This window comes from Gavia stellata, chromosome 10, assembly GCF_030936135.1.
Source record: "Gavia stellata isolate bGavSte3 chromosome 10, bGavSte3.hap2, whole genome shotgun sequence".
NCBI classification, from domain to species: Eukaryota; Metazoa; Chordata; class Aves; order Gaviiformes; family Gaviidae; genus Gavia; species Gavia stellata.
Genome location: NC_082603.1, coordinates 23,084,400 through 23,100,173, shown reverse-complemented (window position 1 = coordinate 23,100,173; position 15,774 = coordinate 23,084,400). Strand labels below are relative to the sequence as shown.

The 15,774-nt window shown below is 38.8% G+C and overlaps 1 protein-coding gene across 1 annotated transcript in view; it reads left to right on the top strand.

Moving 5' to 3' along the window:
* The window catches only part of AK5 (adenylate kinase 5), a 96,290-nt gene that overhangs the window by 71,463 nt on the left and 9,053 nt on the right, over positions 1–15,774 (top strand). Inside the window, exons 10-13 of the mRNA XM_059821826.1 lie at positions 475–519; positions 10,071–10,234; positions 11,270–11,386; positions 15,313–15,501. Of these exons, the coding sequence (XP_059677809.1) occupies positions 475–519; positions 10,071–10,234; positions 11,270–11,386; positions 15,313–15,501 (515 nt within the window). The remainder of the gene's footprint in view (positions 1–474; positions 520–10,070; positions 10,235–11,269; positions 11,387–15,312; positions 15,502–15,774) is intronic.

Sequence of the window (15,774 nt, the reverse complement as noted above, 5' to 3'; positions counted from 1 at the left end):
ATTTTATTTAAGATGATTATTATTTGGCTGAATTTGAGGCTCAGGGGAATTTAAGACTACAGCTCAGATGTAGTGCACCGAGAATAAAATCTGAATGGGATGTGGACAAACTTCTATAGCAATTATAATGTAATAACAATTCAGAGAAAAATGCAATGGCTCGGGAGGCACATTATTACATCAAGATGCATCTACTTCTCTTTTTTTCTCTTTTTTTTAAAGAGCTGATGGGTATGTGCAAGGTCTAATTTTCAGGTAAAATATTTTTACCATATCTGCAGTGAGAACTACAAAACTGGGAGATAAATAGGCTTGTGGATAATATCTCCTTTTGGAATGCAGAGCACTATAGCAGAAAGTAAATCTAGTAAAGTCAGATCACCTTGCATGAGTGTTACATAATTCAGTGTGGAGAGTAGAGAAGATTAAAATTAGTAGCTCTTGCCAACTAAAGAATTTTTATTTTTGTTTTAGACTTTTCAGAAGATCTGAGGAAATCAAACATAATTTTTGTAGTTGGTAAGTAGGATTCCTAATTTAACTGCTACATTTGAAAATCCCCATGTTATTTAGTTTTGATTATATGATTTCTTTTGAAGTTTAACAGAACAGTTTCGTTAAGAGTACTTACACTACAATGGTGTTTTAGGCTTTTGAAAGGGATTTAGGATTTACTATCATGTTATTAACCTGGGTCTGACCATGCTAACAACAGTTGTGTAAAGCTCAGAGCAGGAAGTATGTTTAAGTGTGAACATACTCAAAATGACCTTAGTTCTTGTGCAGTTACAGTAGTGCTGTGTGATCTCCCACAGCAAAGCTGCCTCACCAGCATTAGTTGAAATGTTAGTAGATTGGATTTATAACTCAGAATTTTAAGGTTTAGGTGAAAAAAAAAAAGTCTCTTCACCTCTTCTTTTGTGAAGCAACTTTTGCTAATACAGGTTTCAATTCTGCATGTGCTCAACGTGCTGTTTAGAAGTCAATGGGCTAGTCACCATGCACTTAGGCTTTGCAGGTTCAATGTTTGCTTTATATTTGCTTTCTGGAAGTCCACAGAGGAAAAGCACCACGTTAATGCCCATTATTATATAAATGTGACTAATGTAATTAGCATAAACTTTGAGCAGCCTTTTAAAACAGATTATAACCAGAAGATTTACAAGTTTCAGCTTAAAGCTTGGTACTAGTTACTTGGAAAGAATAATTGCTTTTCTATCAAGCAGAATTTTTCAGAACTGCTTTACAATACAGAGCAGAAACAACACATTTCCAAGGACCTAAGGATAGATACCCAAACATGGGTAATTTTACATAAAAGCAAGTCACTTTGTGCATTCTTTTTTCCAAGGAAAAAAAATAGTGACTTCTGAAATTAGTCACAAATGAATGGAAGTTTCATTCAGAATTCAGGAGGCATCAAAAAACATTGTAATACCAACAGGTTGAGGGAGGTGATCCTTCCTCCCTATTCAGCACTGGCAAGGCTGCATCTGGAATACCGTCTCCAGTTCTGGGCTCCCCAGTACAAGAAAGAAAATGACTTACTGGAGCGAGCCCAGTGCAGGACCACAAAGATGTTTGAGGGACAGGAGCATCTTTCATATGAGGAGAGGCTGAGAAAGCCGGCACTCTTCAGCCTGGAGAAGAGAAGGCTCCAGAGGATCTAATCAATATGTGTAAATACCTGACAGGAGGGAATGAAGATGAGGGAGCCAGAATCTTCTCAGTATTGCCCAGTGACAGGACAAGAGAAAATGGGGACAACTTGAAATACATGAAATTCCATCTGAACACAAGAAAACACTTTTATTGTGAGGGTGGTCAAACACTGGAACAGGTTGCCCAGAGAGACTGTAGAATCCTGAACAACCTGCTCTAGGCTGACCCAGCTGTAACAGCGGTGTTGGACTAGATGATCCCAAAAGGTTCCTTCCAATTTAAAGGATTTTGTGAAAAGATAGCATATTTATGTGTTGTACTTTTATCTCACCCTATCTTATACCAAATACAAATTGACTCAATTTATTGCAAACCTATGGTGGATATTACGTGTTTGAAAAAGTAAAATTAGGTTACTGAAGAGTTCATTGGAGACTTTTTCTTAAAGGAAAGATGCATAACACTTAATTTTCAGTCTTTAAACAAACTGTAATTCCATGCTTACTGAAGTACATTTTCCTGCAGTTCGCTACAGTGACAAATTTTCATTATCTCTGCCTCACATATCTTATTGGAAAATTACGTTTGGGTTTGTACAAACAGATTTTTAAAAAAGTGAAGATGCTCAAGGAATTTTGCCTCTGAAATTGTCCATGGTAAGGCGTATTTTTCATTTACCTCTGGACTCCTTTTTTTTTCCAAAGTGGTTTTTAATTTATAATTTTTTTTATAGGCCATCTACTAGCCATCTCCCAGTTTAAAACTGAAAACACACCCATTCCCTATTTATTTCTGCTCTTAAATCTATCTCAGACTTTCTAGTAAATGCTTTCTAGGAACAGAGGAAAATTCTGCTTCATCAAAAGTCTACATTTTCTTTGTTGAAAATGTTGTAATGAAAAGTTTGACTAAGTCCAAACATGGCTTACTTGTCAACAAACTGTGTAGAATGATTTATACTTTTCCCCAAAATATCCCCTTCCCCACCCCCTATCCTTCCACCCCTGAAAAAGCTTCTTGAAGTCTGATATGAAGAGTGAGGGTATATTTTTTCTGGATTTTTTTTTTTTGGGTGACCAACATGAGTTCTTCACAGTTGCTCATTTGGCTTCAAAGACTTAATTTTACTCAATCTAGGCAGTGAAGGTAAATGGTATTTCCCAGAGACAGATTTCTTGCTGGAGCTGGGTTGGAATGGCCACAAGCTTTTTTTACTTATGGCCTTTTCAAGCAGTTAAATCTGCCTGAATCACTTGTTGACTCACGTGAACTCCAGGTTTAACATTATACATGCTAGCCAAATGCATACCATTTGCCTAGGCAGTAAGGTTGTCTTACAAGTCAGTTGAGAGCTGGAGTTCGGGGCGGAGGGAGAAAAAATAAAAAGCACCACAAATTTTCAGCAGCTAAGTACTCCATTGCAGTGGACAGCACTAGAAACGTTCAGCCCATGATACCTTGACCAGAAAGAAAGCAGACAAGATGGGTTGGAGCATGCTGCTGTAGATACTTGAATGGAAAAAACTGTCTTGGTCTCAGGTGTCATTAGGAATGTTTACTCATTACACAGATGTATTAATGAGGAAATAATAAGATGCTTATAAAGATGTTTTAAAACTAGAGTTCTAAAGATGTGCATTTGAAGTAGTTTACAAACTAATTGAAATAAATACACCATCTGCCATAGCTGACAAATTGACATACTCTTTATAAGACAAAGGGGAAAAAAAAGCAGACAATTCCCTCCCCCACTAATTTATCTTGAAAATTGTCCAAGAAGGGAAAGAAAAAAAAAAAGAATCTAATTAGCAAAGATTTACATTAGAGCTAATGTAGGAATTAATTGGAATAACAGTCAACTTGGATTAATTAAGCAACAATGTCAATGTTTTATCCAGACAGCAAAGCAGAGACATAGAATCAGCAAGTCAAAAATATGGGAGATAACAACAGGGTAATAAAAAACAAGTTAAATTTCGTCTGTAAAGTAAAACTCAAAAGAAAAATAAAAAATTAAAAAGATGCAAAAATAAATTTGGGGGATGCTCTAATACTCAAAACTTATATAATTATTGCCAGTCACTTAAAAAAAAAAAAAAAAAAACAAAACATAAACCAAAAATAAAAAACCTTTTTCATCAGAGCAACATGAAAAGTAAAATCTCAACCACAATGAACAATGTATGATTTTACCATACTTAACTAATGCAATACTCTATATCGCATCCAGAAAACTGTCATACATAAAGTTAGTGGGAGCATTATCCTTCCCTATCCTCCATAGGAGTTTCATAAAACATTTGGCTTTGGTTGAGGCTGAAACAGAAGCAGAAAGTTTTCAGGAATCTTTCTGCACTTTGGATCAGAGACAAACTCCCTGCTTACTCTTAAATGTAGTGTTTAAAATATAGTCAACTTAACCAATTTCCTCTGCAGAATCCTTGTCATATTCTTGCTGATGAACCAAAGCTGATAATGGTTTAAGCTCAATGTAAATAAGAACAGCTTTTCAGCTGACACACTGAAGATACCATCGCCACCTACATTTACAAGTAAAACGTTATCAGCTGCAGACACTAGCTTCTTGTGCATACAAAAACCCCCCAAATAAACAACAAACACAGAACCCAAACCTTTTTATTTGTCCAATGTATGTCAGACCTTGAACAACTTGATCTAACTGAATTTAGTCCTGCTTTGAGTAGAGGGTTTTATCCGATGAGGTCCCTTCCAACCTAAATTATTCTACAGTAGCTGTATTACAGCTCCTTCTACAACCAGATAGGCATAGGATGAGCAGTGCTGACAATTAAAACCCCAATCAGTCCAAGCGCTAACTGTAGAAGCTGATGAAAGCTGTTTTCTCTGACTTTCCATGAAATGAACTCCACGTTTTCTTTAAGAGGGGTGAAAACTCAGTGATATCCCAGGACATCACATCACTCTGCCAATATGTGCTCCAGGTTGTTTTTTGATTAAAATAATCTTTCAGAAAAAAAATGTTGAGGGATTTTTGTTGTTGTTTTTAAATAACAGCATTGTTCCCATATGGTTTCACTCAGACTAAAATCATACGTAAACAATGGATGAGATGCTATTGAGAAACCTTTAAATACCATATTATGAAGCTAAGACTTATTTTTATTTGTATAAATAAGCCAAGTAGTATTGATAGAGTTGCCAAACTGATCAAGTCCTCCAAAATCATAGCTTGAATATAAATACAGCTTGACTGGGGTTATTTTTATTTCAATTCTGACTTCTGAGGCTCTGTCGTGCAGGTAGGTTTCCCCTGCAAGCACTTTTCCATGATGCAGGGATGATACACATTGTGAAAATAAGGTCTAGAAATCGAAACATTTTAAAATTAATGGCGGGACTTTCTTGTAAATCCTGCTGCTGGCCTTTTATGTAAATGTTCATAGTATTTTGGTATACAATAAACTCAAATAAAACAAATAAAAGATTTGGCAAGTTTAAAATAGAGGCATACCGGTCTGTCTGTATGACACTTCTGCTTTATTAATATTTCTGGCAGCAAAGCCGGTTCATGAACTGCTCACATTGCTTGTTCCTGTCCCTGCTCACTCCCAGCAGCAGTCCCAGCTCCCTCCAGCATCATTCCTCTGCTTGTGATGTCGTGCTCTAGGCCAGACTGGTACATTTGAATCCCATGCCTAGGCTTGTGGCCTTTCATAGTCTGGGGGGGATTGGGGCTTGAGGGAAAGCAGGTGTAAGAGAGTTGATTTCTTAAACTGAGATCTTTCACTGATCTAAGGCAGACTGCAGTTAAACATTCAAAAGTGCTGCTTGGGCAATTGTCATTTCTCCCTACCCACTGAGACCACTCTTTTTCTCCCCTTGAAGTGCTCTCTTTGAAGCATTTCCGCATTCAGTGATTCAATGGAGAAGGTGACCACCTAAGTCAGCAGTGCTGCCAGGAAGTTATTTACCGAAAGATCCCCTTACACAGTTTCACAGGCAGCTGAATCAACATCATGGAAGGGAAAACTGTGCTAAGGGAGTGCACAGACCTTTTAATCCAGCCTCGTCTACAGAAAAACAGTATGCAGAACTGCATTTAATTTTTACGCTGTCTAGTACCCTGGTTCCAGATACTTGCTTACTGTTTGAATCAGAAACCACAAAGTGACACAAAAAGGATTCAGTTTGCAAGAATAATCTCACTGATGCAACGTGCTTAATTTCTGAATCCGCAATTTTTTTATTAGGTTTATGAATGAACTTTAAAGCAAGATGTACTGCACTTAGCAATACTAGCATAACACAAAAGCATGCTAACATTGAAGAACTGCTGGTAGTTCTTATACATCCTCCTACAGGGCACAGCATACTCATAATACCTCTGACCATTTTCTAGGCTTTAACTCTTTATCTTCATGTCATATAAGAAAATCGGAAAACATGATTAATCTGAATAGCAGGATACCCTGAATCAGTCTGTCACTGGTGAACGCAATTTTATTTCCCAAAATATATGAAGGCAGAGTAAAAGATGACAGCATACAGAAAGAATGACAGTGTTCACAAAGAATCTTATGCCTTCACAACAAAAGTGGGGACATATTTTCCTTCTCCTAACAACTGGGCCATTGGGAAAATTTCACTACCTTTTTTAATGTCTCAAGTTTTTCCTGTTTGAAAAACAGCATAACAAGTTGCAGTGAATGCTTCTTAACTGAAAATATCTTTGTGCAGCTGTGGTTCCTTATAAACTTTCTTCCATTATTAATTTTTTTCTCTTTTTTTTTTTTTTAGAAAGAGGCATAGATTTAATAAATAGACCCTCTAAAAAGAACGAGATATCAATTTGTAGCACTGCAGAATTTGTAATAAGCCCCATGAATGCAGGGTTAATTTGCTGTTAAAGCTGCCTTTGTAGCAGTCCTATGAGTATATACCCTGAGCCAGAAGGAAGTATCTAATGAGTAAGGAAATGCACTTTCACATTCTTTCCCACCTAAATAGCTCTTTTTCAGTCACATTAAGTACTGGCCTTCAGAGGGAGACAAGACATTAAGTAATATTTGAACTTTACACATGTAAATTAATACTGGCTTAATGCTAAGTATGTGTTCAGCCCTCAATGCTGAATTTCCTGGGGGCATTCAGCCTCTTCTCAGATAAGGCCAAGCAAGAACTTCGGTCTCATTGATTTATAAGAATGCACAAGACTTTGTAAAATGTGTCATATATATTTGTCAAGCAGTAGGATGCTTTGCTACTCATCAAATGATACTAAATTAATAGCAGTGACCATAAAAATTACCATTTTCAGCACATAACTTATTTAATTATGTCTTTTCCTCTTTAAAGAGCTCAGCATTTTAATCTCAGCTTTGTTGTAATTCTTCTGTAAAAAATAAACATGGTCAATTTTAATTAAAGTTTTGGAGGCACAGTAATGCTCATTATGGTGTATGCCCTGCATAATGGGTCATTCTGACAGCATTCTCTTTTAAAATACTAACAGATAAAGGTATTACAGAAACACATGAATTTTTCTGGTTATTTACCTGCTAGCTAAAGAGCCAAAAATTGTCCTTGTATTGTTATTTCTAAAAAGTGTTCTAGTTTATTTAGTGTATAAAGGGACATTAAGAAATTTCTGTTTCAGCTCTACATTCAGAGGAGAAACAGTTATAAGAAACAGAATAAAGTAATCTTTATAACTTCTTTTTTCTCTAATACTGTGTATATACACCAAATAAATAGGATTAAATTACCGTATTGCTAGTATATTCAAGGCCAGGAGGAAGAATATGTAAACAAGCACATGCACACACAGATCTACTAATCTAAAAAACCAAAACTGACCAGAAATAAAATTAGTTGCCACTACAAATATTTAACAGACTCATTACAGATAATTTGCCTGTAATTTCTCTGTATCTATTTCTCTGTAGCCACTCTTATTTATTCCTTGCTTTCTTTCTATCAGTGCTTTTACAGAAGAATAATTTTCTTCTTATTAAAGCAATAGAAAAACAACATGCAACCCACATCGGAAAGAAAATGAGACTGTGACAAAGGTATTTTCTAGCTAAAATTGTAGCACAAGTGTGATTCTCACACCATGGGCTGATAATTGTCTTTGTGAAGCTGGAGTAAAAGATTCCAGGTTACAGTAGGCAAAACAGTTCCTTTGATGCTACTGCCTTATGACCCAGTTTTTATTCTGAGCTACAGTACTGTAAGTTCTCTGAAAATTAGATGCTTGGAGCAATTATTTGTTAAATTGAATGCAAAAGTTGGAAGGAAGTCCAAGTCAGGAGGATATGGTGCCAAATTCACTCTATTGTGAACATGTTATTCCTATATAAACAAAAAGGAAAATCACATATTTTCTAGCACCTTAGATCCACATAATAGAGCTGCGTAGTAATATTTGCAAGTCCCAACAGTTGATAAATGCACAAGTCACATGCTTAAAAAACTTTATGGCAAAGAGGTTTGTGGGTTTTTTTTATTTTGGCCTTGCCTCTTCTTTTGATTTTTGAGCACTGCCTCCCTACAAGGGTATAATTAGAATCATAGAATCGTTTAGGTTGCAAAAGACCTTCAAGATCATCAAGTCCAACCGTGAACCTAACCCTGCCAAGTCCACCACTAAACCATGTCCCCAAGCGCCTCATCCACAGTCTTTTAAATGCCTCCAGGGACGGTGACTCCACCACCTCCCTGGGCAGCCTGTTCCAGTGTCTGACAACCCTCTCAGTGAAGAAGTTTTTCCTAATATCCAATCTAAACCTCCCCGACGCAACTTGCGGCCATTTCCTCTTGTCCTATCCTATAATTACTTCCTACTGCAGTAGATCTTCTGAACAGATCCATCAAAGATTATAGAAACGCTGCTACACACCTTGAAATTTCTCCCCAAATCCCGATACAGTCACAATGGAAATCTGCTTCCACCCCCCCCAGCACTAACATGGCCTCTCCGCCCTCCCCACACAGTTCAGCCCTCGCGGGGTACTCACCTCAGCTCCACCAGCAGCTCTGGAGGTCACAGCCACAGGAGCGGAATCCCCGAGAAGTAGCTTCCAGCAATTTCCGTGGACTGCCCGTCTCTCCAGCCGGGTTGGGGTGGCTGCTGCCGCTCAGCGAGTGGCTGAAGAGGCATTTGGCATTTCAGAGGGTCAGCCTTCAGGGTGAGAAAGGAAAAGCAGCCACCTCCATTGAGGAGGTGGGACAGGGCAATGCCAGCACCTGCAGAGCAAGGAGGTGTCCAGAGCCTCTGAGATAGCCCCAGAAAAAGGGCACTTGCCAGAGAGGCAGCCAAGAGAGGCAGAGTTTTGGGACTCTTGAGGTGGTGGCAGCTCTCCTGCTGAAGGAAGCAGGTGCCATTTCTGACAGGAGGACACCTGCAGCATTCACCTGAGTCACTGCCCTTCCCCTCGGGCCCTCTCTGCCTCCCCACAGGCCCGGGGGAGATGCGAGCCCCTAGCCTGCAGCTGTGGCGAGCTGGGGGGCCGGCTGCAGGTGCCTTCCCTTCAGCCCCTGGAAAAATCGCTTGAGCACCTTCACCTGAGCGCCTTGTCGGCTGAGGCTGCCCTTCATCCCTCCGGTTGCTTGACTCTGGGCCTGGTTCAGATACGGTTTTCCAGCTCCTGACTGAGTACAGTTGTGGATGTAGAAGAGTGGGTGGTGACAAGGTCTCCATGTGCCCATCATTGCTCAGCACTTTACTCTTACACTTCCCTGCAGCATGCATGAAGAGCAAGCCAGTACCGCAGCTGCAGAGCGCGGCACGACCAAGCCTTTGTCAGCGTTCAGCAGCTTCAGTACCTGGCTCTCAGTTATCGGCAGACATAGCAGCACATGAGAGCTTTCCAGTTCAAAGGGAAAGGGCGCAAGCACAGTGAAATTTTGCTCTTATATTTACCACACTGCAAAAGGGTTTCGTTACTGTACACCTACGTGCATCCCACATAACGGAGGCAGGTTTCACCACCTCTTTGCCTATACGTTTCCATTCCATAAATGGGGGCAAAATATTTCCCTTGCAAGAATGCAGTGAACATTAGTTTGCTAATATGTGTTGCAGCTATCAAGCTGAACATATACTGAGTCAAATACCCTTCCCCGCTGGCTGTCTGTTTCATGTTTTTTCTTTACATGGTAATGGTGTTTTAGGAGCAGTTTCTCTTCTGCGAAAGATTTCACACTGTTGCGACTCCTTCAACTTTGGTAGACGTTTTTGAGTCAGCAGCATAGTGTATCAGAAGGGAAGTATATGACGACTTCTACTGTATAGAGTGTCTTAGCAAAAAAATATTGCAAAATAGGCAGTCTCATCAATTTCCTCCCATTTTCTTGGTTGCTATAGTTTGAGAAAAGGCAGATATTTATTCTTTTCTAATTCTAGATATTTTTCCCTCACAAAGGTGGCCCTGGGTCTGGCAAAGGTAGCCAATGCGAACAGTTAGCCAAGCAATACGGATTTACTCACCTGTCCACTGGCGACCTTCTCCAAAATGAGTTATCGTCATTGTCAGAGAGAAGTAAATTGATCAAAGACATCATGGAATGTGGTGAACCTGTCCCTGCAGTAAGCGATGCTTTTTTGGGGGGTCCTAATGGTTAAACAAAGGCAGTGGTAGGTAGATTGCCTGAAAGAGTGGTAATAAGAGACTAGAGCTGATGATTCCCATTTAAGTAAAATTAATCTGCAAGTTGAGGGAGAAGTTTCCTCATTGCCAGATCTGTGGCACTTATTTCCCCTTTCTGTGCCAGTATTTCTTTACATTTCAGACTCACATAGGCAACAAATTAGTCATGAAATACAGTAAGACAGATGCTGCACTACGCATTGCAAAGTGTAAGAGTAAGTACAGGAAACAGAAACCTTATGTCCACTTTATAGCTTCACATTTCAGATTCCGAGCTGGTCCTCCTGGCAGCTATTCTAATTTACAATACCTGCGGCAGTACCCTGCAGAGCTGGCTGACATCCCAGAGTAGCTGAACTGCAGTTTAATGGAGACTGTGAGGACAGAGTGTGTTGTTCTCAGCTGGACTTGACTTTTACATGGCAGGTCTGCAGCCCCAACTCTTGTTGGGTCTTCAGCATGTGCAGCTAGATCGTAGGATGCATTTGTTAATGAAAGATACTGGGAAGTGCTGCTCAGGGGAAACTAAAAGCTGTGCTGAGGCTTGATTTTGATTGCTTTGCTCTTTGGTGTGTTTGGTCAGATGGGTCTCTTAGCACTTTCCATGTAATATCATTATATCAATGACATAGCAAAATGCAATCAGATTGGAAAATGCTGCAGCAGTACCCCGAAGTTTCAGAGGTATTAACATTAATTTTGAAATTATGAAATATTCCCAGCTATCTAGAGGACACTTTGGGAGCTCTCAGATGGATTGGAATACTAGATTTGTGTAGCATAGCTGGTCCTGAGAGAAGAAAAAGTAGGGTGCCCTGCTATGTGCAGGACAAGAAAAACACTTGCATTCACAGGACCTGCTTTTAGCAAAACAAGGCAGTTTTCAAGGGCATAGGACTAAAGTCAGTGTAACGAACAAAGGTATCAAGCTTTCTTATTAATTAACCAAGTAAATCCCTTTCTTTCCAATGCAGGGTATTGTCCTAGAGCTACTGAAGGAAGCCATGGTTTCCAAGTTAGGGGACACAAAAGGATTCCTGATCGACGGGTATCCCCGGGAGCTGAAGGAAGCAGAAGAGTTTGAGAGCAAGGTGACCATATAATCATAATGCTGTTATAACTCCTATTAAGATACAACTGTACTTCTGATGCTGCTTGGGTCCCCATCTTTAGCTGATTGCAATGGGGACATGTAAAGAGCCAATCCAACAGCGTTGTGCTGCTGATCACTGAAACTTTGGCACCCCATCAATGTAGCAACTCCAGCTTTTGCCCTCACCTACACACACGCTGTAATAATCAAGAGAATTAAAGGCTGGTTTTACCCAAATTTAATATAAACTGGGAACAATTCACATTTAGTGGAAAGCACCATGTTTAGAATCAGTGTTCAAATTCTAGTGGATGGCTGCTATACTTCTCATGAAAAATCTCATCAAGCACTATTTGATGTAGGTTCATGAAAGCATGTATCTTCACAGTTAATATCTCTTACCATTGAGCTGGCTCTGCTAAAGCTCGCTGCCACTTTGAAACAGCAAAACACAGATTAAATTTTTGTGATGAGTAACAGGTGGCATAGCCATAAAAAGAGCGTTTTGCAAGTGACTGCGTGGCAGTTCAGAGCGTTATCGATTTCCTCAGTACGTGCTAAGACCTACTGAGAAGTCTCAGCTGTACATTTCTCAGTCTGCAGAAAATACTCTGTATAAGCCCTATGAATCAATTTGCCAGGGTTTAGGAGAAAAGAAGTGGAACTAGGGGAAATAGTTAAGTATATATTCTACCACATAACACTCCACAAAAGTCCTATACAAGTTTGAAAGGTAATAAAACTTTAATGAATCATCTGTTTTCTCCCTGAACCTTTAGCTACTTTATTTAGTTGATTACCACAAAAGCCTAGCAAGATTTAGGCATCAGAAGCTGGACAAAATAATGGGCAATAGGATTTCCTATAGAAGCCATTCACAGAAATGTTGATCTATTAGGTCCTTTAGTAAAATGCCACAGACTACTAAAAAGGCATTGGAGATTTCTTTCATTTTGTGTAGAAGGAGGAACTATTTCAGCAGTGCAGCTTTTTCTGGCAGGCATATGTGTCATGTCCTGTGAACACTGGTGTATGCTATAAAGAGTGACTTAGAGATTGGAGTGTCCTGGACTGAGGCATTGCCAGGCAAACAAGTCTTGATGTATCCAGTGCAAAAGCTGAGCCCCTTTCAGTTCCCATAAACACTGTAGCAGCAAAAGATCCTGTAGTCCTGAGCTGCCTTAGACATGTGGATTAAAATACGAGGACCCCAAGTGATAATTTTGAATGTGCTAAGTCATCTCTGTTGTATCCATGTACCCACTTCAGTTTTCACAGGGTGAACTTGGCTGACTGTAAGCTGCTAAGTGAGTCTGTGAAGTTTTTTTAAATGAGTCAGTTCTTGCAGTTCTTTCTAAAGGGCAATGAGAAGTTGTTCCTACATTATAATTGAATGAAAGGAGGTGGACATCAGGCTTTATTTATTAATTGCACCAAAGTGCAAATGAATAATGCTACATATCTACATGATGTGTAAAAAGCATTATAATTGTTAACAAAGAGCTGTTCTATTTAGAAGACTTTGGGAATAATGCTTATACTTAAAAGCTTGATAGCCCTAAATAGAATTAGCTATGTAGAAACAGTGTATTCTCCAGCCAGTTTTGTGCAATTCCTTTCTATGATATAATTGTACTTTAGCCTAGCCATAATTCTAGAGAAGCACATGCTTCTGTTCCCTCCTCAGTCTTTCTGCTAGGTGAGAAGTAGAAAACAGTATTAAATTATAAGTTCCACATCACCAGGTGGAAGCATGCATTATGTAAGCTAAATTGTGTCAGGAAAACAGTAATTAAAAAAAAAAAAAACAAACTAGTAAAAATTGCTTTAATATCTGATAGGGGCATTACTTTTACTTTTTGCAATTTTTAACTCAGGAGAATGACATTTCCGTAACATTTTGAATTCCAGAGAATAGTAACATTGAAACTTTTAAGAGAACCACATAGATTTTTCAAAAGCAAATCAGACCTGGTCTGTCAAACAAGATACTATCATCTGATCCTACCAGTCAGTAGACTCCTTCATATCCTCTTTGTAAGGTAATGATATGACTATAACTGATGAAAGGAATCATTCCTCATTTATTCTATTATAATTTAGAACAGACCATGGAATTCCTCATGTGGAGCTGGGAGAAAATAACTTCTCACCATCCTAGTCCAATTATTCAAAAATGACATTTATTTTAATCATTGATTAAGCCCACATCTTTTTTAACTTCTCGATCTAAGTCTCTTGCACTGTTGAAACTGCCTTGCTGTCTTTTTTAATCCCAAAACTCAATACTGCTGCTGTTAATAGCATTAATGTTTCTGAGCTGCGTGGAAAAAATGGACGGATAAAAGCCTGTCATTGAACTGTCCGACATAATCCCTTGGCTTCAGCTGTCTCTTAGAAAGTCTTTAAGGTAGTAGAAAGGTCAACATAATCCAGACATCCTCAGTCATATGTGGAAGGCCTAACGTGAAATTTTTACCTTTAGAATATTTCTTCCTTTAAGGGCTGCCAACAAAGGTAGCAATGACAATTTCCATATATCAGTCATTTAGACTTCCTTTGCTGTAGCCACGGTAAAAGCGTGAATTTCTAATGGTCACTAGTGTGAAGGACAGTTGTCTTTTCTCAAGACTTCTCACTCTTTCCTAAAAGGTGTTCTCCAAATCCCTGCTAGAAAGAGAAGGAATGAGAAAAAGCCTGAGAGCATCACTGAAGGATTTAATACATAACTACATGGAAAAATTATTACATTACTTTTCTCTGATCCTGTAACACCTTTATTTTACTTGGTAGAGTGGAGTTTATCTCTTTAGATTCAGTCCAACAGTTGTTGCTCAGACAAAACCTTGTGTCAGAGAGAGCTGTGCTTGAGCAGGCTGCATGACAGAGTGTATTGCAAGATTTATGCTAAATGACACACGTATTTTTCAGCATCTCGGGGAAAGAACGATGGGGATTTGTGTTTAGAACTTTTGGCTCTCTCCTAAAATATTATAAGGAACATTTTGCTCTTTCTTGCCAGTTCTTTTTCACCCATAAAGTACTGCAATATCTACTATCAAATGTAGACAGAGGCAATTATTTACTATCTTTTCCAAGGCCTGGGAATAAAAATAAATAAAGCCCTATTTATTTTGTATATAGAAAAGGGCAGACTCTCCCTTACGACTAGTTTGGCACTAGCCAAAAAGGACTAAGTGGTGAGCTTTTCATAGAATTCAGAAATTACTCACCAATTTGAAAATGCAGAGAAATACATCACATCCTTCCTTTATGCCATGGGTAGTAATGATGTAGAGTTACACTGCAAGTATTGACATAAAATAGTGTGTGATGTAAAGTAATTCACAGGGTGTATTCCTGTGAATGCATCCAATAACAAGCATTTGATGGTGTCCCTAAGCCTGTCTGTTGCTACTTATTTCTGTTTCAAGTGGGCACACTTTAATTTGGACATTTCCTTCTACTGCCTCTTGAAATTCTAAGCTAGAGTTTACCATTACCTGAATGAAAGTATACTCTTCACAGATTGAACAAAGCAAAGGCTAAAAAAATAACTGTGTCAAGCATGCCATGAGTCCAGTGCTGTTTGCATCAAGCTTTTATCAAACAATTGCAAATAATGAACAAACTGATGATCTTCAGTCCAAGTAGCCAGAATTTTTCAGATCACATCTGTTTTTCTCTGTATGCGTAGAGCCCAATCAAGCACAGCCTTGATCCTGAATACTGGGATCTCTAAGTGCTGCTACAATAAGACATGATTGTTAATAAGCATAATTTCTGCGTAGACAAATACGAAGGTAATTTGCTAATAAATTCCTTGATGACTCTTTCGGTAGCATTTCTTTTTAAAGTTATCCAAACAAAATCAGTTTTACCAGGCCAGTGGTTTGAATAGTTATTGTTTTTCCTTGCCTCTAGATTGGGGAACCAAGACTTGTGCTCTGCCTGGACTGCTCTGCAGAAACCATGAGCAGTCGCCTTTTGATGAGAAATCAGAGCAGTCAGCACGCTGATAACACTGAAACCATCAAGGAAGGAATCGAAAGCTTTTACCAAGCATCAAAACCTGTGATTGCATACTATGAAAGGAAGACACAGTTATGCAAGGTAAATTGCTTGACCTTTTGAAATAAATCATTGCTTTTTACTTGCATTATATGAGCAATATTTAGAAAATACTGACATGACACAGTTTATGAACTGTATTAGTTTCTGCTCTTTCCAGTTTGTTCTCATCTTACGCTTCCCTGGTTTGTTTGCAACTTCTACAAACTTCTGAGTTCCACAGTACAATTTGAAAGAATAAAAACACAGATTTATCCTGAGTCTGAGAACATACCCTGAATCACTACCTCATCTGTATAGAATCTCTTATTAAAC